We start from the raw sequence: 26,491 nt of genomic DNA on the forward strand, positions 1-26,491 counted from the left end.
AGCGTCATGTCTTAAGCCCCGCCCCATTCCTACTTCCGCCTTTTAATTTTACCTGAGGAAATTAAACTGGCTAAAAATATTCGGTCAATGTGATTTTTAAACAATAATAGCCAACAAAAACGGACAGGTTTTATATTCAAGCAGGTGAGTGGATTTGCAATGCAAGCAGATGGCTCGGTTTAATTTAGCTGCTGACCACGGAAAACTGACACCGTGAAGACTTAACATTGTTTTTGTATTGAGGAAAATGTATGAGGCATTTCTGAGTGGGATGTTAGTGGCAGCAGGTGTTAAACTACGTGTCGAAAAACAGCCGCTGATTCAGGAAACGCTTAATTGTTACGCAGTGCAACTTAGCCGCGAACGGGGAAGTGGCACCGAACAGAGAGGATTGGATAATTTATGCGTCTCTGTTTTTAAATAAGTACAAACTGTTTGCCCAAACGTCAATAGAAACTGGAGCAGCTGACCAGCAGCTGGTGTGATCAACTGACAGATAAGCTGATCCACAGGAAACAGAGCACTGATGTAACACCGGTTTATCCACTATTTCTAAATTTATGTATACCACCTATTCGGTCAATGCTGGGTCGAATTTTTCATTGATTACTTTTAATTTCATTTGGGGGCATCCATCTGAAAGCTATATCAATACAATCTGAATTGAAGCTTCTTACTGGATGTTTTGCCCTTTTTTTATTTTTCTGCCTTTTCCTTTGCATATGTATCTATTACAACACGTGTGACACATGGTAATTTAGAGCGAAATCAATTTATATTTAATTATTATTTAAGTCTGTGGTTGTCAAACTTTTAAGAACAAGTTTCCCCTTTGTAAACTGTAAGTTTTCCCCGTACCACCCAACATTAAAAAACAATGTACAACAGCATTAGGATTTTTGTTGTTATGATACGTTTTTAAGAAACATAAAAAACAAATAAAATAAAAAATAAAGAACAAATTGATTTTGCTCAATTGTTTGAAGTAAATGGTGTAAATGTTCTATTTTTAATTAGAAGATAAAATTTTGAAGGTTTAAACAGAAAAAAAGACACAAAAAAAGACAAAAGCACTCACCACAAATATAAACAGGAAGGTGAAGTTATAATTCCGAACAGGAAAGTCAGATTTCTCATGAACCCCAACCTCAAAATCCAATATGGCTTCCTTAAATCGAAAATAATAAAGTTTAATGCATGGTATTATACAACCTCCATCAGTGAACATATTACTACAGTGTTTCAAAGTACAAAATACTGAGAAAGACATTATTAACTTGTGTTGCTAACCATAGTTAGCCTGGTCACTTAGAATATCAATTGGGAAATCCCACGCGTTTTCAAACTTGGAGGTAATAGAACAAAGTATAGGTAGCCAAGGTCACATGTTCACTCACCTTCTCTTCAGTTCTTACTAGACATTCTTGACATTTTCTCAGCATGGGACTTCTTTTTTGAGAAGTTTAGGAGGAAGCAAAGGTCAACGTGCCTGAACAGCTCATCTTTTTGGCTGTTGAGGGGTTATAAGTGCTACATCCCAGTTGATTAGTTTTTATGTGCCTTGCAATTATTTGATGCCTACATTTCTTCTAAATTCAACTAAAGACAGCCACCAGTGACACCTGGTCGCCTGGTACTATCACGGTTTGAGAGCCATGGCTTTAAGTCATTAGATGACCCTTTTAACTTGTTATTCTGTCACATATTTAACAGATGTTCTACCAGCAACATACCAGCAACATAAAATCACCTGAGTCAGGTAAAGTGTATTATATGTTTTGCAGTGTGAAATCCTGCACAGAGAAGATGAATGTGAGGAAGGTGGTGCAGACAGTTCTTAGCGTGGAACAAGCAGAGGGAGTAGGCGCTCGGGTCCGTAGGAGCATCGGAAGGAAAGAAGTAAGTTCCTCAAGCAAAAATAGATCAGCTGTCAGAGTTCTGGGTACAAGTGAACACATTAGCTTTATCACAGAATCAAAATCAGAACCTCCTTCACTGTCATTGTCACACATACAATGAATTTCAGAAAAAAGCTATCTGGTCAGTGCATGAGCAATTAATTTATGTAAAATAAAAAAAATAGAAACAGTTTGTCAAAAACAGAAAATAACACATTCATACTAATTGCACATTCCCATTATTGCATCTTCTTTACATTCTGGTTGCATTTAGTTTAGGTATTGCTGTTGGATATAAACTGTACTTGAATCTAACGCTTGTTAACGCTTGTTCCTTGTGTATTTGACTTTACAGCTGAGGAACTTGGATCCTTTCCTGATGTTGGATGAGTTTAAAGTGTGCAAGCCAGCAGGTTTTCCAGACCATCCTCACAGAGGATTTGAGACAGTAAGAAGATGGAACAGTGTTTATAAAACATCTGCAAATTTGGATTAATTTAATAATTTGGTTATTTTAATGTGATGGAGTTGATTTGGTGCAAAGCAACACTAGATGGCGACAATAAGCAACAGTACCCTATCCGTTCATTAGATTCAGTGTTTACAAATTTTCAAAAATCATACATTGGGGCAAAGGTATTAACTTGTTCTGGCATTTTGAATTATTCATAGCCTTAACTGAAGTCAACATATTAATGAGCTAAGTATGTCATTATGGCAGCTGGAAAAAAAAAAACTTTACGTCTAAATAGAAGACTTATTCTATGGGCAAATTATCAGCAAATATGACATCATGATTTTCCTGTCCCTTCAGTCCTGTTTGTAATTTTATTTTCTTTGAAGTTAATCTGTAAAAACTCACGCATTGTCATTAGAAACCCAGCCATCTCCCCTAGAGTCTTAGGTTTTGCAGATGCAACCTCTGTCTCGTTGAGTGCATGAACAGAGCTGGGCTTCACTCCCAGCATGCCTTTCTGCAAGCATGTCTGCTGACCCTTACACAGCTTTTGAAATCACACAGCTGTGGAGATAGATCATACGCGGTTCACTGCATGGGCCCGAGCTTTCCTCCCTTACACAGATGTTCACCTTTTAACCCGCAACCTTAAGCTTAGGATTTCTCCTCCTGTCCCGTCCGACCACTGCACCTGTAAACTGAATGCATGAATGCAAGTATTAGTGTTATATTAGTGTTAAGAAAGCACTTTTTTGGGGATCAGTGACCAGAAAAAATAAAACCTGCAACACTGTGTGTTATGTAATGCAAAAACAGTATTGTAAAACATTTTAAGATAATACAACACCGTGCAATAGTTTTAAATTACCCTAGTTTCTTTATATGTTGCTTGTACGAAAGATGGAAAACATTTTGGGAGATGCATCATCCTTTGGCAGATCATATGCCATGTTTTTTAGTTTTTGCAAATCACCTTGTTGGATCTAAATGGGAACAAATTCTCTGACAACCTGTTCATAACAAAATGCCTGAAGACCCAAATAAAAATGGTTTCTAACTTAAGTTATCTGTTATGTTTTAACTCAGCACTTATCCATGCCTTGAACTTAGGAGGCTTTTATGTCTGGATGACTAATAAGTCAGAGTTAAAAGACTTATTGAACAAGGGAAGAAACAAACTTTACTGAAATATACGCCAATACTGATTTGATATGATTGAAAAACAAAAATTTAACACTGGAAATATTTTATCAACCAGAAAGTAGATTGTCAAATTTAAATAGATTTTTTTATTTCATGTGTAATGATTTTCTGTGATCATTTCGGCGTTTAGACACAGCTTCAGTTTATCGGTTTTCACTGTGTGTGCGCGTGTGTGTTTTTCAGGTCACATATGTTTTGGGGGGAATCACAGCCCATGAGGACTTCTGTGGTCATTCTGGACATCTGAAACCTGGAGATTTGCAAGTACTGAACTTATATGGATGCATTAGACCTCACTGACAAGAATTAGACAAAAAATGATCCATATTTCCGTAAATATAAAGCTGCAGGTTATTATAGGCAACACAAATACAAAGTTGTTTGTAACTGTTTGTCTATTATATATATACAATATATATATGTATATATGTATATATATATATATATAGGGCTGCACGGTGGCGCAGTTGGTAGCACTGTTGCCTTGCAGCAAGAAGGTCCTGGGTTTGATTCCCGGCCGGGGGTCTTTCTGCATGGAGTTTGCATGTTCTCCCTGTGCATGCGTGGGTTCTCACCGGGTACTCCGGCTTCCTCCCACAGTCCAAAGACATGACTGTTAGGTTAATTGGTCTCTCTAAATTGCCCTTAGGTGTATGAATGAGTGTGTGCATGGTTGTTTGTGTGTTGCCCTGCAATGGACTGGCGACCTGTCCAGGGTGTACCCCGCCTCTCGCCCATAGACTGCTGGAGATAGGCACCAGCTCCCCCGTGACCCACTATGGAATAAGCGGTAGAAAATGACTGACTGACTGACTGACTATATATGTATATATATGTATATACATATATATATACATATATATGTATATACATATATATATATGTGTGTATATATATAGCTGATAAGCTTTGTTATAAAACTATTTTCTGTCATCAGTAAATTTGCCACATTAAATGATATTCTCTGCTCTTCTAGACTTTAAATACAGAGTGCGTTTCACTGATGTAGTTGTGAATGAAGCTACATGTGGTATATACCCTTGATCTTAACACATATAGTTTATAATCATGCTAATTAGATATTATGCTCTCAGGACTAGGTTTTAAAGTTGTTTTAAAGCCGTAAGATAAAACACACACACACATGCATTCAAACATTCTTTTAATAAAGGATACCTATCAGTTGTATATGTCTCCTTGTGGCAGATTTAGACTTGTGAATTGCATAATTAAATACTAAATTCTGCATAAGACTGTATCAGCACATAAAGAGAGTAACTGAAAGCTCAGTAAATCACTATCATGTATAGAATAAAGTATTCAGCAACTTTAGGTTTATGAAAACAGTTTGTTAGTTCAGCACTCTCCATGCTTTTTGACACCCTTTGGTAAGGACGAGTCATCTAACAGATGACCACCTTCACTCAATCCTGAGGATTTCCTCACCTCAGAACCTAACACCAAACATTGAGGAACTTTTATCCAAGATGACAAACCCATTATCTGGTTCCGGCAAGTGAGCATCCCAGAGTGGCAAATTGAGCTTTTGGGCATTTTCAGTTTTTAATTCAGTTTCATTTTGGGTTTTTGCTTTCTTTTGCTACAACAGGACAGTTGATTTTTCTTTGAAGAAAAAATATTTTTTGGCTCTTTGTCTGTAGAAAAAGATGTTCACTTGAATTTACTCTGAAAAAGTTGCAAATAGAGCCATAAGAAATAAATATACGTGTTTTTATTTATTTTGACATGTTACTATTTAAAAGCAGTGATTGATGAGGATCTTTCAGAGATCATCGACATTCTTTTTTTACCTAACAGGTTTTGAAATAATACACCAGGCTTTTGAGTCTTTGTTATTGTATATCACCACAATGTGCTTTGTTAGTTCCAGGTTCAGCATGTGCAATCAGGTTATTTCAATATGTTTTCAATAAACATTGAACAGGCCTGGCCCTCGAATTGTGCCATTTTTTTTAATTTTGGCACTCTGTGTATTTGAGTTTGACAACCTGGTCTAGGGGGATTGTGCAATGAGGAAATAACCCTCTATCTGTATGTTAGAACCTATTGATGTGTTATATATTCAAGACTAAGAGTTAAGTAGAGTCTTTACAAGGCATGCTAATAAGTGCAGAATGTGCTGCACATGTTGCAGATGTAAATATTTAATTAATGTAACATAAACAGCAATACTTAACTTATCTGGTAATTCAATTTAAACTCCAAGACATCTTCAAAATACATTTAATAGTATAGCTTCAACATTTTTGAACATCCTCAAAATTAGGGTACATGCATGATTTCTTTTGATTGAGATAATGTCAGAAATTGTGTCATTGTCTGCCAGTGGATGACAGCAGGACGGGGAGTGGTCCATGCCGAGATGCCTGTGTCAGAGGAGCCAGTGGTGGGACTGCAGCTGTGGGTTAACCTCCGAAAACAAGAAAAGATGATCGAACCAGCATACCAGGAGCTTAAAAGCTCGGAGATCCCCAAACCCACCCAGGGTGGAGTTACGGTTGCTGTAATATCTGGAGAAGCCTTGGGAGCGAAGGTGTGTTTGTTGGTTTGTGTGCGAATATTCATGTTTCAATTGCATGTTCGTCATCAATAAACCTAAAGACAGAGCAGAATTTTTAAAATAGTGGTTAATTAATTAGAATTCTCTTTTGATCCAATAAGCAAAGACCTAAATGTGCATGCTTTATTGTCTGTGTGTTACTGAATAGGACTGCCTGTTTACTGCAATGTTTGACCGCAGTGGCTGGAAGAAATGTTTGAAAAAAGGAAGCTGGAAATGGGGAACAGATTCTTTTGGCATGCAAGAAATGACTTGGTAGTTTTGTGGTGTCTCCAGTTGTTTTCAACATCAATTCTGAGGTCTGCTTGAGAAAGTCTGGACAGATGACAAACTGTGGCTGACTGTGAGGCTAAGAGGAAAGAATAATGAGTGATGGCTAGATTTATGTGTCCATATTGTGAATCATTTGACTTGAAGATAATAGGAACACATTGGCTCAATTTGATTCATTACCAACTATTAGTCTTCAGATTCAGCTAAGTGATTAGGGCTTGGCTCCTATGTGCTGTAATTTAAGAGTAGCAGTTTTGGTGATTGAAGAAAATCACGGCAAAGTCAGTGCATTAGAAAACTACAGGTGCATAAATATGTGACATATTGGCTTGAATCTTTCTGACCTACATACAGAACCACACTTTGAAACCATTAAAGTTTGCAAAATAATTATTATGTACAAGGGTGAAGTCACTGGGGAAAACTGGAAGCGAGAATCAGGTGCTCTGTGAAAGACGGACGAAGTTAGGGGAATTCTCAGAAGAATTTGTCAGATGTACAGTACAGACCAAAAGTTTGGACACACCTTCTCATTCAAAGAGTTGTCTTTATTTTCATGACTATGAATATTGTAGCTTCACCCTGAAGGCATCAAAACTGAATTAACACATGTGGAATTATATACTGAACAAAAAAGTGTGAAACAACTGAAAATATGTCTTATATTCTAGGTTCTTCAAAGTAGCCACCTTTTGCTTTCATCACTGCTCTGCACACTCTTGGCATTCTGTTGATGAGCTTCAAGAGGTGGTCACCTAAAATGGTTTTCCAACAGTCTTGAGGGAGTTCCCAGAGATGCTTAGCACTTGTTGGCCCTTTTGCCTTCACTCTGTGGTCCAGCTCACCCCAAACCATCTCGATTGGGTTCAGGTCCGGTGACTGTGGAGGCCAGGTCATCTGGCGCAGCACCCCATCACTCTCCTTGGTCAAATAGCCCTTACACAGCCTGGAGGTGTGTTTGGGGTCATTGTCCTGTTGAAAAATAATTGATGGTCCAACTAAACACAAACCGAATGGAATAGCATGCCGCTGCAAGATGCTGTGGTTCAGTATGCCTTCAATTTTGAATAAATCCCCAACAGTGTCACCAGCAAAACACCATCACACCTCCTCGTCCATGCTTCACGGTGGGAACCAGGCATGTAGAGTCCATCCGTTCACTTCTTCTGCGCCGCACAAAGACACGGTGGTTGGAACCAAAGATCTCAAACTTGGACTCATTAGACCAAAGCATAGATTTCCACTGGTCTAATGTCCATTCCTTGTGTTCTTTAGCCCAAACAAGTCTCTTCTGCTTGTTGCCTGTCCTCAGCAGTGGTTTCCTAGCAGCTATTTTACCATGAAGGCCTGATTCACACAGTCTCCTCTTAACAGTTGTTCTAGAGATGTGTCTGCTGCTAGAACTCTGTGTGGCATTGACCTGTTCTCTAATCTGAGCTGCTGTTAACCTGCGATTTCTGAGGCTGGTGACTCGGATGAACTTATCGTCCGCAGCAGAGGTGACTCTTGGTCTTCCTTTCCTGGGGCGGTCCTCATGACAGCCTGTTTCTTTGTAGCGCTTGATGGTTTTTGCGACTGCACTTGGGGACACAATATTGGCTACAATATTCATAGTCATGAAAATAAAGACAACTCTTTGTATGAGAAGGTGTGTCCAAACTTTTGGTGTGTACTGTATGATTGTCAGGAGGGTTTGGTAGCTTACGGTGCAGGAGCGTGGAAAACAGCTTTGAGGCGTGGCAGCGATATAGGTAGTGAGCCTTGAACGAGGGGTTTGGTCGGGGGTGTTCGACTCAATGTGTCCACAGGTGTTTCGGTTGGAGCAGCCAGGTGCTGTGAAGGACTGCTGGGGATTGTTCGTCCGGTATAATCTCGGCCATCTGAGCATTGGCAGGAGAAATCCGGGCAGGCAGAGATAAAAGTTTTCAGAGTTACACAGGTAATCACAAGAAATGGGACTGAGGTTCGGAGGCTTGAATTACCACTAGTGTGGGATTATCAGGTGAAGAATGCTCATCCCGCAACTCCTTTTAAACGCTCCAACCTGGATTGGTGTGCATTCAGCTGCACACCACGCCCACCACTCATACAGACACATGCATCCACATCGTTACAATATGTGCCTATAGACAAAAGCATAAAAGACAGTGAGTTTCCCCCTCTTTTCAAAACCAGGTGTTCATTTCAATTGATACAGAACAGGATATATTTGTACAATAGAAAGCTCAGCTTGTCTAAAACTATTAGGGAAGAATGTTGGTTTGGTGTAATTTCAGACCATGAATCAGAAAGTATAGGACAGAGCTGCTGGATCAAGGATGTTTGATCATGTGATATAAATAGGAAAAATGTGACACAAATGATGGAGTAGGAAATGGTTTAGTCCACCACTGTGATAAACTAATAACTATTCAGAATTTCCATTGTTCAGCATAATTTTCTTACTGTTTCAGATTAATTGCTAGATGTGCCACTATAAGCACAGTCTCTCTCATTTAATTTGGCAGCCTGCTAATTTGTTATTTTCCTGTGAGAAAGAGCATTCTTTATCACTTTCTAAAACAGTTTTGGCAACCTAAAAAGTGGAGTATTCTATATTTTGGCTGAATATAGAATGTATTTATCTCAAATTGATTATTCTTTGTGATTTGATGTGTACAGTTACTGTTAAAAATGGCAGAACATTTTAATGGCACCCACCCCAAGTGTGTATAATTGGTGCAAAATACCCAGCGAGCACTTGACTGTTTTAAAGGGGACATATCATGCTTTAAATCATTCCTTTTCCTATTTAAATCATTCAGATGTGGTCTGTATAAAGTGGAACGGCAATGCTTTGGTTTGAATTTGTCATTAATGTAGCTGCTCAGGCGTTCATTTTACTAATTTTTTAAGCCTACTTTTTGACCGTCTCGTTTTGCTGTGGCCTCTTTAAATGGAAATTAGGCGATTCACACCCGGCCCCCTCCAGGCTACGGAGCCATACAAGATTCCATTACTCTACTTGCCCATGATAAATATCAACAAATGACTAAAAAACAAGAGGTATATACAAAATCATTCCATCAGCCATGTGCTACGTTTACTAATGCATGAGAATAACAGCAATAAAACTAATATTGTAGCTGTAAGCTATCAAATCCAACAAACAACAGTGATGGTTGATTGGTTGAACAGGCTTTTGCTAAGCTGCAATCATCTAAATCAGGTGTGTTAAAGTAGGGAACAACAGAACCTCGCAACAACTGACTTTGAACATCTCTTTACACAATCTACATGTAAGATACCTTTTAAAATGTTAATGCTACCACAAATTGAATGAACACAACTTTTAAACAAGACCCCAACATAGTTAACGAGTTAGCTAACCCTATCATCAAGACATCACTGAATACATTAGGCTCATGTGTTTCCCAAAGCAAAAAGGGCAACCAGATAGCAAAACTGTTTGTTTAATATTGTTATTCAAAACACACAATAAGGTGATGTCCCTAAGGAGGTAAAAGCGAGCGCACAGGGCTAACATTAGCAAGAGGCATGAAAAATAAAATTTAACTAGGCACTCCAAAGAGGTTCTTTTCCCAGGGTACGGTGTAATGACTGGTGTGGGTCAGTACATCCGACAACGAACATTTCGATTTTTCCGCTTGCTGCTTCAGCATCCTTCAACTTCAACTACAAGAATTACGCGAGAGAAAAGAATGGCGGATTCGCTGGATTGGTTAGCCGGAAGTCCGTGACCATCTTTAGAAGTTCCACAGAAAATACTGTGACGTAATAGAGAACAAAACGTAATAGAAAATGGAAAAATCTGAACAGACTGACCAGATATGACCCAAAAGGCATGTAAATATATCATTGCAGGATCTGGAGTGACTACATTCAAACTTTCTAGACTTTCAGAGACTCCCAACACACAAACATGTGTTTAAGAGTTAAAAAAGTGGATTTTGCATGATATGTCCCCTTTAACACAAATTGTAGGAGATTGTAATAGGTTGTTTTGCAATGAGAACGTATTTCTTGTTATTGGCCAATATTGTGCTCATAACAAAAATCATCTAAAAGCACAATCTATTTGCTAGGTTGAAACACAATAGGAAGATGTTTATTTGTGAATAATTTCATGAGAAGAAAACATACAACATTACTCCACTCCATTTACTGTTATACACAGGACATGGAACTTCACAGGGTGTGAGCCAACAACACAGACAGACACCCTGGGGAAATAAATATTGCATTTTTTTATGTTAAACATGATGACAAACAAACTCAAAAAGAAATGTGCTCAAAGTTCAGAGTTCTTCAGACTAGCAACCATCTTTGAGTCCGATTTATTGATTAGTCCCAGACCAATTAATAGCTACTACTCTTTTAAATATTTAATCCTTAGTTTTCCTCATCCAAAATTCAAAGCACTAAAACCACTTCTGTTTATTGTTTTGAACCATCCACCAGGCCATTTTAGATCAGTTTTCAGACTATTTATCTGATTTAGTGTTAAATACAGATAGGTTATTATAGTGGGGGACTTTAACATTCATGTCGATATTGAAAGTGATAGCCTAAATATAGCCTTTAATGCTATCTTAGACTCAATTGGCTTTTCTCAAAACATTAACAAACCTACCCACCTTTGTCTTCATTCTCTGGACCTTGTGTTGACATATAGCACTGAGTGAGAATAAATAACGATATTTTCTCATAACCCTGTCCTGCCTGACCATTTTTTAATAACCTTTGAGTTTAATTTAACTGAGTACTCCATCCCTGAAAGAAAATTTCATTATAGTAGATCATTATCCGACAATGCTGTAACAACATTTAAAGAATGTGTTCCTCTTCTAATTTCCTCATCACAGAAAAACACAGTGGATGGCAATAATTTTGTTTCTTCCCCTTCACAAATTGATTCTCTTGTTCAAACTGTTACTTCCTCATTGCGTGGTGCATTAGACAATGCAGCCTTCTAGAAAAAGAAGGTAATTATTTATAGGAGGCAGGCTCCCTGGTTTAATTCAGCTGCGACATAAAAACTTGGATGACACCAAGTAACAAGTTACAATCACTTGCATTTTCTGCTTCTAAATTCAGACAAGACAGAAGTTGTTGTGTTTGGACCGGATTCTTTGAAAAAGAAACAGCTGTAAGAATTATGATTATTGAAATGTTCAACTGCCCAGACTGTAGAAAGCAGAGCCCTCTCCCAGTCTGAGAACTTAACCTCTATGTTACTCAAAGGTCGGCTTGAGTATTGGACAACTCGCCTGTCTTGGTCATATTTCTGCTTCAATGCAGCACTCAGACACCGGAAAGAGAAACTCGCTTCAAGGTGAAACTCCTTGTCCTTATCTGCGTAGGCCAGGCAAGGTGCAGAACCAAGTTTCTGCTTCAAGAGCTGGAAAGCATGCTCTTGGGGTTCTCCCCAAGTGAAAGGCGTGTCTTTGCACAGGAGTTCTGTGAGGGGTCTTTCATAAATGATCTGTTTCTCCAACAGCTTATTGAGGAACTCCTGAATCGACTCATAAGCGGCCAGAGGGATCTTATACTGACGCACGACGTAGGAGGTGCATTTGGGTTTGTTGGGATATGAACCGTGTGGAGGTCGGTGACCCCACAATCATGGGAGTCCTTCGAGAGGACTGACTGATATTCATAAAACTCGGTGCTTAGCGGATTGGCTTTCTCCAACTGCTCGTTGACCTCGGTCTCAAAACCGGGGTATGGCTCGCTGGATGAGTCCTGGGTCCCTGGCTCTTCTTGACCTGGTTTCCCTGGGTGTGTTGCCAGTACATACACCACAAGGTTTCCTTCAGCCCCCATGGTAGAACCACAGGTGGATTTGGTTATTAAACATCATGTCTCTCAACTGTGATCATGTCCGATGGAAACGTGAACAAAATGTCTGGAGAGTCCTGTCTATCGGACACGAATAAGGGCAGGTCTCCAATGACGGGGATGGTTAGCTTGAAGTCATGAAAAGAGCTGTCTATGAGTATCCCCAGGGGTTTTCTTGGGGTTACCTGAATAGGCACTTGGGTTGGATTCTCCACCAAAAAGAAAAGTTGAGCAGTTGCTCAGGTCAAGCATGGGTGTGCCACATACTACCAGGTTCAGTTTGCCGAAGTAGGGAACAGGTTTTAAGAAAACACGGGTGCTCCGAAGCTTCTGTCCCTTTTTGACTGTCAGGTAGATCGGTACACCTGCTGCTCGCTGCGGTATTAGTGAATTGGTCTCACTTATGACCTGGCAGGCCTGAGGAATGCTTTGTCCTGACAGCATGACCTCAGGGGTTCCCAAGAAAGGACTTGAGCGAGCGTTGGCTCGGGCCCAAACAAACTGGTTGAAGGTGTCTAACTGGGCACCCAGCCGAACCAGCAGGTCTGCGCCGACGAAAAATGGAGGGTGCAGGTGTTGAACAATACTAAAAGCATGAGAGAGCTGCCTCTTGCCAACCTGCACATTGAGGGTGCAGACTCTGGTTGCCTTCAGAAGGCGACGTGCCCAGTCTGCCGAAAGCAGGTTTCTCAGGTTTGTCTCCCCACCCGACCAGGTAGACTCTGGTGGCCATGGAGACGAAGTGCACGCCTAGTCTTGCTGACGGGGATTTCGGGTCTGGTTTAAATGGAGGGTCGGCTTCCTGTTTCAAGGGTTTTGGTGGTGTGGTGGCCTGGGGCACTGCTTCTGTCGCCATCTTGCGAAAGGCATCCTCCATCTCTTTCCCCATAATCCCTTCTGTGTGTCGGTTCCACCCTTTTCCATCAATTTTACCTTTAGGCCTTGATGGTCAGGGCGTCTGCTCTACCGGAAGTTATCCAGTTTACCAGACTTCGGTTGCCGTTCATTACCAACCCCCCGGTTCTGCTGACGGACCTATGTTGTTCCCTGAACCTGTTCTTAACATGGGTTCTGGTTGAAGGCTTTCCTGACCTTCCAACGCAAGGCTGTTTTTTTCTGTCTGTACCTGTAAAACCCTAGCCTCACCCTCTGATCCCTTGGTCGGGCGAGCACGTGTTTCCCATGCCATCTGAGTATATTTCCGGATCTTTTGGATGCTAAGGGTCTTTGTTCTGCTTTGTGTAATAGACTCATTTTCATGGCAGAGTATATTAATCATTAATTTTGGTCAAACACAGACATCAAGTTGATTTTTCAAAATGGTTTTTAAACATTGTCTTTAATCCAGCTTCTGCCTGATATTAGTCTGTATCTCTTTAGATTGTTTAGATATCTTTTCAACCTTAAATGCACAAGAGTTATGTGCGGTCAGGTAAAATATATCAGTATTTTATTTTGGTTATCAAATAAAAAATGTATTGGTGAAGATGTGTACTCTTAACCATGTGCTTTTTTTTTTATATACAGTCTAAGGTCTACACAAGAACACCAACCTTGTACTTGGACTTCAAGCTGCAGGCTGGGTCCATGCATGTGCAGCCAGTACCATCTGGTAAGATAATAGTTGTAAAAGCATTGTTGTACAACCTAGGTATAGACTGGTAGTAACTAAAGCAACAAAGTCTTACTTAAAAATATGTAATTGTTGCCTTGATATGCAGAGGTTTTGTCCTTTTTTTTCTTGTTGCTCTATATAATTGGAAATGTACAGTACAAACCAAACGTTTGGACACACCTTGTTATTCAAAGAGTTTTCTTTATTTTCATGACTATGAATATTGTAGCTTCACACTGAAGGCATCAAAACTATGAATTAACACATGTGGAATTGTATACTGAAAAAAACAGTGTGAAACAACTGAAAATATATCTTATATTCTAGGTTCTTCAAAGTAGCCACGTTTTGCTTTGATTACTGCTCCGCACACTCTTGGCATTCTGTTGATGAGCTTCAAGAGGTAGTCATCTGAAATGGTTTTCCAACAGTCTTGAAGGAGTTCCCAGAGATGCTTAGCACTTGTTGGCCCTTTTGCCTTCACTCTGTGATCCAGCTCACCCCAAACCATCTCGATTTGGTTCAGGTCCGGTGACCGTGGAGGACAGGTCATCTGGCGCAGCTCCCCATCACTCTCCTTCTTGGTCAAATAGCCCTTACACAGTCTGGAGGTGTGTTTGGGGTCATTGTCCTGTTGAAAAATAAATGATGGTCCAACTAAACACAAACCGGATGGAATAGCATGGCGCTGCAAGATGCTGTGGTAGCCATACTGGTTCAGTATGCCTTCAATTTTGAATAAATCCCCAACAGTGTTACCAGCAAAGCACCCCCACACGATCACACCTCCTCCATGCTTCACGGTGGGAACCAGGCATGTAGAGTCCATCCATTCACCTCTTCTGCGTTGCACAAAGACACGGTGGTTAGAACCAAAGATCTCAAACTTGGACTCATCAGACCAAAGCACAGATTTCCACTGGTCTAATGTCCATTCCTTGTGTTCTTTAGCCCAAACAAGTCTCTTCTGCTTGTTGCCTGTCCTCAGCAGTGGTTTCCTAGCCGCTATTTTACCATGAAGGCCTGATTCACACAGTCTCTTCTTAACAGTTGTTCTAGAGATGTGTCTGCTGCTAGAACTCTGTGTGGCATTGACCTGTTCTCTAATCTGAGCTGCTGTTAACCTGCGATTCCTGAGGCTGGTGACTCGGATTAACTTATCGTCCGCAGCAGAGGTGACAGCCTGTTTCTTTGTAGCGCTTGATGGTTTTTGCGACTGCACTTGGGGACACTTTCAAAGTTTTCCCAATTGTTCGGACTGACTGAACTTAATTTCTTAAAGTAATGATGGCCACTCGTTTTTTTTTGCTTAGTTGCTTTTTTCTTGCCATAATACAAATTCTAACAGTCTATTCAGTAGGACTATCAGCTGTGTACTGTATCCACCTCCTGCACAACACAACTGATGGTCCCAACCCCATTTAGGCTTGAAATCCCACTTATTAAACCTGACAGGGCACACTTGTGAAGTGAAAACCATTTCAAGCGACTACCTCTTGAAGCTCATCAACAGAATGCCAAGAGTGTGCGGAGCAGTAATCAAAGCAAAGAGTGGCTACTTTGAAGAACCTAGAATATAAGACATATTTTCAGTTGTTTCACACTTTTTTGTTCAGTATATAATTCCACATGTGTTAATTCATATTTTGGATGCCTTCAGTGTGAAGCTACAATATTCATAGTCATGAAAATAAAGACAACTCTTTGAATGAGAAGGTGTGTCCAAACCTTTGGTCTGTACTGTACACGTTTAGAAGTATCTATGCTGTGAAATGACCCATTTTATATCAGGCTGCACTGATGCTTGTGATGGGAAAAATACATTTGATTTATTCATGAGAATATAAGATTTTGGCAGTAGATAGGCCTACATTTAAAACCATCAATAGTATCAATACAGTTTGTGTTTTTACTATTTGAAATTCTAAAATGTTTATTTTAGTTAATAGACGGTGTAGTTTTAAATGCTTTGCCTGTTTTTTCAATACTTACAAATAAGATTTCTTTGTTCGACAGGATGGACTTCCTTCATTTATACTCTCTCAGGAACTGTTCATGTTGGTGAGTTGTTTTCGTCTTTCCTTACTCACAGCCTCACCTTTTTTATTTGATTTAAATTGTTTTACAAGTAACATTATGTCTGGTAAGTTAAGTGGTTGTGATCTGCTTTGGTTGGTAATGTAGACACCCTTCCTTCCTGCTAAAATATCTATGTAGCAAATAAGTGAGTTCTCTGATGCCAGGAACAGCTTCCCTTTTAAATTCAGCCAAAAGGTTCAATATGTTCCACTTTAATGCCTAGTCACTTCTTACTATCAATCAGTAGTGGTGATATGTTTTTTTCTTCAATCACCATTCACCGAATTACATATCTAAAATCTGTGACCCTAGTAATCCCTGGCCTCATATCAGGAACGTATAATGTAGCTGTTATATAATCATAACCAATTCCTGATCCTTTTCGTTGGGTAGACATTGTAGGTTCACGGAACAGTCTTTGCATGAGAGCAAACCCTTTCAGATACTGGACCTTTTTTCACAGGCTTTGTTGGTTTGTTTGAACCTATTTAATATTCTCCCATAAAACCTTATTATATTTAATTACTCTCTTTTGTTATACTGGGGAATCACTAGACTTGAATATAATCACTACCAGATGTTTTTATGACATAAGAGGATAAGGGGATGCTGAGAATAAAGTAGTTATTTGAATTTCAAGTCTAACTCTGCGTGTTGTCTGGCCTAAATCAGAACCAGCTGTCTTTGATGAATATATCCAGAAAAGCTGCCATTGTTTGTCTCTCAGCATTCATATTGTTACCATTTTTATTTTGCTCACTGTGGTCATAAAATACAATACTATTCATACATGTTATAATGGTCCATAAATGGTTTGTAAACAATTAACAGCAATCAAAGAGTTAATTAATTTGTTATTCTAGTTGGTAATTACATTGAAAACAAAACCTATCTTAGTTCATAGCTGTTATATTTTATTGTACTTTTCTAACATAACAAGAACCAATGTTCCTAGACACAGTGTGTTTGTTTTGTTTTTCAGTTGTTAGAATGAAAATTATATTTTTCAGATTGGCCAAAGAATCGTGATTAGTTGAATTCACAAGTTACCAAAGTTGCTTGATCATAGTACAGCAACATTACGAATAAAATATGTATGTCATAATTGTCTGGAAACACTCACAGACCACTTTTTATGGTGGATCTGTTTAAATGCTTGCTAACACAAATAGTTGACAAGCCAATAACAAGGCAGCAAGGAAATGCATTTAGGCATCTAGATGTGATGAAGATGAGTTGCTGAAGTTCAAACGGAAAATCAGAATGCTTGCTCTATACTTGCTGCATAGTGTTTGGCATCAAGTCTCAAGAATCGATTGAAAATTGGACTAAAATTCTGATCCTTCCGGAATCTTTCAAATTAAAACATTTTGGTTCCTAGTTCTGATGGCTTAGTGGCTTCTTCTTCCGCCGACCGGAAGAAGAAGCCACTAAACACCAACAAAGAAGAATCTGCATTAAGTGTGTTCACAACCATGGACATTGTGGGTGGTGCTCAAATGTGTGGCTTAATTTTAGTAAAAGAAATGACCAGTTGGCTTTTCTTTAATGTATGCTGTTCGGCAGTGCCAAGAAGAAGCCCAGCAGATTTACTTCCACAAGCTGAGCATTGAGGCTAAGGATTATTTCAATTGCAGTGGGCATGGAAACAAGGAAGAAAGAGAGGTCAGGCAAAAAGGAAAAAGGAAGAGAAGGAGAAAAGAATAAAGGAGAGAAAGAAGGGTGAAGAGAATACAAGATAACACCCTAGAAGACTATGTTATACACCTGCAGAAACATATATAACAACAGCAATGTTACCAAAAAGTGCACGGTTACCAAAAAGTCCCCGGCAAGCAGCCACCGGGAGTGAGCCGGCACACACCAAAGCACGCAGCCCCGGACACCAAAAACCACCAATACACCAGCGAGCAGAAAAACCAGCTACAGGCAAGGAGTGTGGTGGAGAGAAAATCTTTCCCACATTACATGGCCTTAGCCGATCCAGAAGTGGGAGCAGGCCAAGACCCAACTTGACAGAAAAAATTGCCCCACACAGTCACGATCACACATTTCCACTTTCATGCATACACATAAAAACACTTACATGCACTCAATCACACTCTCCATAAATACACTATACTCCCAGGTCCATTTACCGATAACCCCAGAGGGGCAACCAGCCCCCAAACCCAGAAGGTGGTCCCTTCATTCCGGGATGGAGACAGGCAGGCCGCCCCAGCACCCACCCAGACTAGTGCTGGCACCGCCGGAACCTGAATGACCCCAGCCCAGACTCCGCACACCCCGCCCCGACCCCAGCCCCCAACTACCTCCCGTCCCTATCTGGAGAGTGGGTCATGAGCATACCTAGTCCATATGATCCCGCCAACCAGAACCACCTCAGGACAAAGCATTCCGCCCCCCCATGAATTCCGATCTCAACCCCATTGAGCCCCCCACCCACAACAAACCCCAACATTAATTTCCCCACAGAGCCATCCCCAACCAGGATACAGACATTGATCACATGCCCCTGAGCCCAAATGGCATGAATCCCCTCCCCACAGGGGGACAACCCTACAGATGAGCTCCAACCCCGAAAAGCCGATGAAGACACATCCACACTGCACGAGCTCCACACCCAGCCCTGCTCCAACCTCCCCGCCACACCCTGCCATCCACCACACAGCGCGCCGCAACAGCAAGGCAAGGGCCCTATGCAACACCACCCAAGCATAACAGAGCAGACAACACCAAGCACCATAGTAACAATGGATGCCACGATCCCACACCTAGACGGGACAAACCCATCCGGCAAGATTTCCCAGGCCGGCTTCACGGAACCGGGGCCAACGGCCCTACCCCCACAACCACACAAACACATCACATCGCCTCCACTGCAATGATAGCCCAGGGAGAAACACCAACTAGCTCAGCTCTGCCGTCACCGCTTAGCCAATCCAAATGTCAGTGACCACACATCCAAAAAAGAGGACACAACCCCCCTACCCCACACACCTACCTTTGTTCGCTCAAATGCAGTGTTGATGTGTGTTGTTGCTGAGTTTATCTAAAAGGAAAATCAGGTGGGGAAGAGAGTCTGCCACGCTACCCTCCCTCCTAGATTCCTCAATGTCTACATGCCACTTAACCCTTAGAGGTAGGTGCAGGCACTAAAGGTGAAGTTAATAAAACACCCTCCCCTCTGGATCCCATTAAGCATGTCCACCCCCAACGCCCTATATGTGCGTGTCATGAAGATGTTATAAGTAAAAGTGTCTAAGTTGTACATACAAATTGGGGGCCAGGCTGCCATAGGACCGCGGAGATGGACAAGGCATTCCAATGACGCACTCGCGCCCCATGGCCCTACATAAGTGGTGGTGTGATGAAATGGTTTTGGAGGGTTGAGTTTAGGGAACTCTAATACACCTGACGGTGTTTGTAACACAACGTTATGGAGCCTAAATTTATTTTTTATTTATAGCTTTAATTTGTTGATATTCTAAAAATGTATTCTTGTCTATCCCATATTGTATAATTATGTTAAATGGGTTGAACTGAATTCCTTCAAATCAATGTTCAGGTATTCAACTCCTTTACTTTTCCAGTCTGGAATGGATGAAAGGGTTGTTCCAGATGGGTGTACGTCTGCATGGGATTAGTGAAGACCCTGTCATTTTTAAATACTCCCACCATGCTGTCAGAGAGGAGCTGATATTGATGGTTTTAAAGCACACATGTTGTTTTGTGTAGCTAATATGTGGAAGGTCTGAAATCTTAATATTATTGCATAATGTCTGTTCTACATCTAGCCAGAGTTCATCTAGAGGGCTGTGTTTAAACCATTTTGAGATGTATTGTAGTCTATTAGCATAGAAGTAATGGTGAAAGGTGGAAAAAAATCTAGTCCTCCTTCATCTTTGGTCTCCTGTACCGTTTTTAAGCCAATATGTGGGGGGGTTTATCTTTCCAAAGAAATTTAGTTATGGAGGAGTCTGGAGATCTAAACCAGTCAGATGACGGTTTATTTGGTATCATTAAGAATAAGTAATTGATTTTAGGCAAGACAATCATTTTTATTGAAGCAACCCTGCCATGAGTGATATAGGTAGAGATTTCCATCTAGTGAAATCATCTTCCACTATTTTTAAAAGCAGGATGTATTTTAGTTTTGTTACGTCTGCCAATCTAGGAATCTAAAACAGAATCTAGAAATAGCTAAGACACTGCAGTGGGTGACGAGTTGTGGACCAGAAGGATTTTATGGCAGTTGAGACAGCAATACAGAAACTTCGCTCATCAGCCACTTAGGTTGCCTGATTACTAGCTTTGTATTTGAACACACATCATGTTGAATTTTGAAGAAAATGACTTACAGCAGCATGAGACCACCGTTGTGTTTATGAATCTGAGAGTATTATTTAATATTAATATTTTATCAAATAATATTTCGGTCTGTTAAGGGTTGTCCTGTGAATACCAGCCCAGTAAGGCGATGGTATTAGGACAAAATAGAAAGATGTGAGACGAGCTCTGACATTATTGAACAGCAAAACTCTGCACACACATGGAATAAACTCACACAATTTCTTAAAATACAAGAATTTATTAACAAAAATAAGTCAACTAAAAGTCAAACATATTTCAATCAACAAACTCTTTACTATGCTAAAACAATCCAACTAAACTACCAAGCAGAATTAAAGAACAGGGAAGACTAATGGGCTATGTACAATATAAACAAGTTGATTAAAGATGGTTGAAAATCATGACCAAAAGAGTGATGCAACATTACCATGCAATGTTTATGTTTGAGAACCAAGGATTATCTTGAAGAATCTGGAAATGAAGTTAAGTTAGTCTTGGAACTAACTTAGAAAATAATCAGCAAACGTTTAGACAACCATTCACAATGCAAGATCAGGTAAAGTATTATTTTAATAAAATAATGTTTTAAGAATGATTTGCTGAATAAAACCAACCTTCTGACTAATTCCCAACGGTGTCTAATTAGCTGCCTTTATTTATTAAAATAATATTTAAAGAAATATTATCATGGGAATATTTTGGGAAAGAGCCAAATCTTTCTGGAGAAATGAGGCTTAATGGTGTTTACTTAGTTATCAGATTTAGTAAAATAATGATTAGGGACTATTATTTACTAGCTTGAAAACTAACAACCTTTCTGTTAAATGTTCCCTAGCAGGCAAGCACGTGTTCTTAGCTTGTTAGCAGTGAAAGTTAACAAAGGAAGCTGATAGCTTAGCAACAGAATCAAACACACACCTTTAAAATACCGTTAATAAAAGGGTTAAAATGCATGAGCGCGGACGGCGTGTTATGGCCAATCTTCTGTGTTTAAAATCACCCTTTAAATAAAGTTTGTCTTAACTTTAAGAACACACAAACACAGAACACAACCTGAGCACATGTGCTGCGGATAGCCTGCTAGCAACAAAATAGCTGAGTTTCACACAAACAAAACCAAACTTCATAAAATGAAAAACGTTTAGATGATTTAAATCTAAATCTTTCTCGATTACTCTGCCCAAACACCAAACCTCGTATGAACATGTTGAGGAGTTGTCCGGGCGACAACGAAGTTTGAAGAAAGCTCTGTGAACAAAGGGTTAGCTTCCAGCTGACCTCCGGAGCATTGGCTGGGCGGCCGGTTCTGTCCGCTGACCACACTGCACGTTACCACAGGATGAGGTGCCTGTTATCCTCCTTTCAGACTGGGAAACTGCTCCACTCTGCTTCGTAGAGACAGCGTCTCTGCAGAGGACTCTCTGGAACATTGTTTGTTTCTGCAGGCCTCAGAGAGAAAGTAAAGCCAGGCTTGTACCTTAATTCCCGTTCATGAGTGAATCTACCGGATACACAGACAGTGATTCATTTGTACTTATCTTAGTGCATATGATCGATGATCGTATGACACTCTCGGATCCAGTTGAAGAGTTATGTCTGTTTGCTAGCAAAGAGACATTAGTGCGCTTGCCTCCCCTGTCCCGATGATCACCGGTGTGGAAGAGACAGGATGTAGCAAGAGCGGTGCTTTTATTTGGACAGTGACGTCACAGAAAGTCCGCAGTTACCCCGTTTCCTGGCTGTGCCGGAAGTAGGTTAATGCAATTTATTTTGAAAATTCCAGGAAAGTCTGTACTGGCCTTTCACGTTGTAATCATGGCTGTGGGTCCCAACACCACACAGTGTGCGACTCCTGTCACAGAACAGGAAACAGAAAACTGAAGCTTCAGTTCACAAAGGCTCACCAAAATTGAAGCATAACAGATGAGAAAATGTCTCCTGGCCCAACCAGTCAATATTTCAGCTGCAACATTTGAATGCTTGGGTCAGAATTTGGTTTAAGCATCATGAAAGGATATATCAATCATGCCCTTCTGTGAAGATTTCCGACTCCTCTCTGTCACAAAATAGATTTTAAAACGCTGCTGTTCTCTGAATGGTCTTGGGCCAAAATACATCTCTGATCTCCTGGTCCATAATGAACCAACTAGAACCCTAATCAGGGTTATGCCTACTTTCTGTACCCAGAGTTAGAACCAAACAGGAAGCATTCAGCTTTAATGATCCTCACCTGTGGAACAAACTCTCTGAAGGCATCAGGGCTGCTATAAATCTCAATTCATTTAAGTCAAGATTGAAAACCTTTTTATTTTCTGTTGCATTACAGTAAACTACCAGTTTGCACTTTGACTTTTTGTATGTGTTTTTATGTTCTGATTTTAAACATTTTTATTTTTATGCCTCTAAATCTCTTTTATTTAATACACTTTAAGTTGTCCTGTACATGAAATGTGCTAAATAAATAAACTTGCCTTGCCTCACATTGCCTTGCTGGTGGTACTGTATTGGTGTGGGCACACTTTGGACCCCTTAGTCCTTTTTTTATCATTGTTTAAACGCTACAGCTTATCTGAGTATTTTTGCTGACAGTTTTTTGCCCCTTTCAGGACCACAGTGTTTGTATCTTTTCATGGCCACTTCCAGCAGAATAATTCACCATGTCACAATGCTCAAATTACCTCAAACTGGTTTGTTACAGTACTCTTTTGGCCTCCACAGTCACCAGATTTTTAAATAGAGGACTTCTACATCATGGATATGCAGATGACAAAGCCATGGCAACTACTTGAATTCTATGAACTTTTTTCCAACACTTTGTTGAATCTGTACCATGAAGATAGGGCAAAAGGTGTCCAACCCAGTAGTAGCATAGTGGACTAAATGAAGTAGCCGGGGAGAGAGTACGAACTGGTAAATGTTTGACCTTTATAAAGGTAAATTGAAGTGTAGGTTTACTTGATATAAATATTGTGATGATAAAAGGTGAATGACAAGAATGTTTGTTTATATATCCATTTGCTTTTCTTTTTAAGGCCCAGATCAGGATCAGCAGCAGGTTGAGCCCCATCACACTGTGGTGTTTGGAGATGGTGATTGTGTCAGATTTAAAAACAAGGTATAAGAACCTAAATTGTTAAGGACCTTGTCCACTTAGTCTTTGTCTAAAGCGCTTTGTTGCCAAAAATGATCAACTTTTTTTAGGAAAAATAATATTCAGGTCAACAGTTTAATTCTTATTGCCATTAAGGCTGTCACAACAAAGTTGCCAAAGCGTGTCACTGATTTTTGTCTCACTAATTCACTAGTCATAAAGTTGTATGCTACAACTTTATGACCACTTGCTCGAAACAGTCTTAAAAACAGTCTTGCCCTGTAGAATCATGGATCTTTTATTAGGTTGGTATTTGGCACAGAGATACCAGTAACAAATATTTCCATTGGACCGGAAACTGTCACTTACCAGACTTTTTTGCCCGGTGCATGCAATATCCACTCAGATGGATTTACATTTGGACTACATGTCAAAATAACATCTGCATGAATGGCAAGGCACAATGACTCCTACCAGAAGATTGCCCAAACCATCTCTGACATCGATCTGAGGAAGGTTTCCCCCACCCCTCACTTGTAGCTGTAAGATGTTTGAAGGTTTTCCTACATGTACACCCTGTTTTAAGTCACCCCATTGCATCTCAATGGGATCAATATCTGGATTTTGACATGGCCCCGGAACTTCCCATCCCTTAATTTTCAGACAGTCCGTGGTGCATTTACTGCCATGTTTTAGGTCATTGTCATGGTGCAGGGTCCAGTTCTGCTTCAGATGTATTTATTTTTTTACAGATCATCTATTATTTTCCTCAAATACCCTCTGATACACATTAGAATTTATGCAGCAAAGCGTCGCCAAACCATGACACTTCCACCTCTATGCTTTTAATTTGCTGCGAGTTTCTTTTCTTGGAATGATGTATTTGGTTTACACTAAATATGTCCTCTGTTCTGGTTTCTAAATAATTACGTTTTAGACTCATCTTTACAAAGAACATTATTCCAGAGTTCCTGCTCTGTGTCTACATTCTTTCTTCCAAACTTTATTCCGACCTTGATGTTTTTCTTAGTGTGTTTCCCCATTGCAAACCTCAGCACACTTGGGTGGTCTCTTTCTGATTGTACAATAACATATTTTCACATCAACAGTAGAAAGAGCCTGGTGTAGGCCGGTTGATGACATTTTAAGGTTTTTGAAGCCTCTTTTAGCGTCTTTCTTTTCAAGGTATACTTGCTTGGACCGCCAAACCTGTACATGCTGGTATTTTTTTTTTTTTTTTTTCCTTTTTTCATTTAAAACTCCTTCAATTGTAGAATATTTTCCTTACAGTAGAGCGGCTGATTTCAAGTTCTTTTGAGACATCTTTAAATCCTTTACTATACTCATAAGCCACTACAGCCTTCTTCCTCAGGCAGCTCTTAAAACTTTACCATTGTTTTCACTCTCACTTCAAAAGTCAGGAGCACCAAAATGAATGTCTGAGGTTTGAACAGCAGAAACCTCCTCTGAGGAGTGGTGTTTGAATTATTCGTACCGGTTGTGGTATGTCTGTGTAATTTGAGCCATTTTAATTTATTCCTCTTGAGACATCACATTTCTCCTACATTTTCCTGAACAATTAAAATACATATTCCTCAGTTTTTAGTGTTTATTTATTACTTGAGGTTTTTAACCCTTTTCCAATAAAAATTATATCATATTCTTTCTATCTGCAGGGCTCTGAAGTTTCTCATTTTGTGCTGATTGCTGGAGAACCAATCAACGAGCCTGTGGTACAACATGGTACATCACCTTCTATTATTTTACTGTTAACAAGTCACTAAACAATGAGGTGACTCTGTGCTTTAAGAAAATTGGAAGCACAGATTTCTACACCTGTGTATTAATGTAGGTTGTTTGGCCTTCAGGTCCATTTGTAATGACCACTGCAGAGGAGATCGACCAGACCATCATGGACTATCAAAATGGCAGAAATGGCTTTGAAAGAGCCAAACACTGGAGATCTAAAATCCGAGATTCTTCTTAAGCAGTACAGCTCGTTATGCAGCTTTTTTTCTGTTAGATGGTTTGTTACATGTCTATATATCTATGTATGTCTATATTTCTATCTATCTATATATATATATATATATATATATATATATATATATATATTTATGATTTAGAGCATATAGGATATACTTGCACCAACAATACTCGTGGTTCTTTCCAAAGATATTTTCCTTATGCTGTTTGAAGGAACAGAGTCACTTGGAATATGCTAAAGAGTACTAAATAAGTTACAAAAATAATTGTAAGCTAGGTTTAACTGATCTGTTAGATTTGTCGATTAGTTGTAAGCTGTCGAGTTCTTGTTTTTAATTCTTGTTTACTATGATAAACTCCGTCTGTCCTCCCCCAGCTGTTTGTGCAAACAAACAGGGTTTGGTATAATAGACGGAATTCTCTTATTATGTAGCTAAAAACCAAGCAACACAACAGATGTCTTGGTAATCTGCTCCTAATCAGCACTTTATAAATTGGGTTTTTCAGATTTGTTGAGACAAAGTGTCTCTTGTGCTGTTATCGGATGCCTTCAGAGGCTCAGTTTATAAAAGAATTTTAAATGCTCATTGAAGAATTTGTGGATAACATGTTAATTCTGCGAATGAAAAAGCAAGAGATTGGTGCAAATTAAGCCATGCCTCCCTAAAGGAGTGTTTTTAGTAGCTGATATGCACTGGAAACATCATGTCATTCCTTTTTATTAGTTTATCTTCATTGAAGTTACCAAAGCAACCACTGAGGAATATTTCCCTGGAGACACTTTAAACTCAAGACATTACAAAAAAAACAGATTTTCTATAAATACTAAGCACTTTGTTTGCACTAATTTGTTTGAATGACACTACATGTTTGCTCTATCTTTCTCCCACCTTCTCTTTCAACCAGATGTATTACCTCATGCATACAAGTAAAAAACATTTAGTAGAAGTTTAAATATATTTTATCACAATTTTGGGTGGTGTTAGTGTACTAATGAATTTGAAATAAATTTTAAAATGTAAATATTTTGAATTCTTTTTTGTCTGCACAAGTATCACATTGATCATATTTTTGCATGTTCCATTATTATTAGAAGCTACAAAGTTTATGGATG

The 26,491-nt window shown here is 39.6% G+C and overlaps 1 protein-coding gene across 1 annotated transcript; it reads left to right on the forward strand.

Moving 5' to 3' along the window:
* The first annotated feature begins 4 nt into the window (after nucleotides 1-4).
* pir (pirin) lies at nucleotides 5-26,400 on the forward strand. Its single transcript, XM_047363945.1, has 10 exons — nucleotides 5-144; nucleotides 1,785-1,899; nucleotides 2,254-2,346; nucleotides 3,742-3,822; nucleotides 5,906-6,112; nucleotides 13,781-13,865; nucleotides 15,885-15,929; nucleotides 23,333-23,415; nucleotides 25,068-25,134; nucleotides 25,260-26,400. The coding sequence occupies exons 2-10, from the start codon at nucleotides 1,807-1,809 to the stop codon at nucleotides 25,376-25,378; spliced, it is 873 nt and encodes a 290-aa protein (XP_047219901.1). The 5' UTR covers nucleotides 5-144; nucleotides 1,785-1,806; the 3' UTR covers nucleotides 25,379-26,400.
* The last annotated feature ends 91 nt before the right edge of the window (nucleotides 26,401-26,491 follow it).

This window comes from Girardinichthys multiradiatus, chromosome 4, assembly GCF_021462225.1.
Source record: "Girardinichthys multiradiatus isolate DD_20200921_A chromosome 4, DD_fGirMul_XY1, whole genome shotgun sequence".
NCBI classification, from domain to species: domain Eukaryota; kingdom Metazoa; phylum Chordata; class Actinopteri; order Cyprinodontiformes; family Goodeidae; genus Girardinichthys; species Girardinichthys multiradiatus.

Coding starts and splice junctions, on each gene's coding strand:
- pir (XM_047363945.1), top strand. CDS start 1,807: ATGAATGTGAGGAAGGTGGTGCAGACAGTTCTTAGCGTGGAACAAGCA. Junction 6,113..13,780: donor GAGAAGCCTTGGGAGCGAAG/GTGTGTTTGTTG, acceptor TTTTATATACAG/TCTAAGGTCTACACAAGAAC. Junction 25,135..25,259: donor CGAGCCTGTGGTACAACATG/GTACATCACCTT, acceptor TTTGGCCTTCAG/GTCCATTTGTAATGACCACT.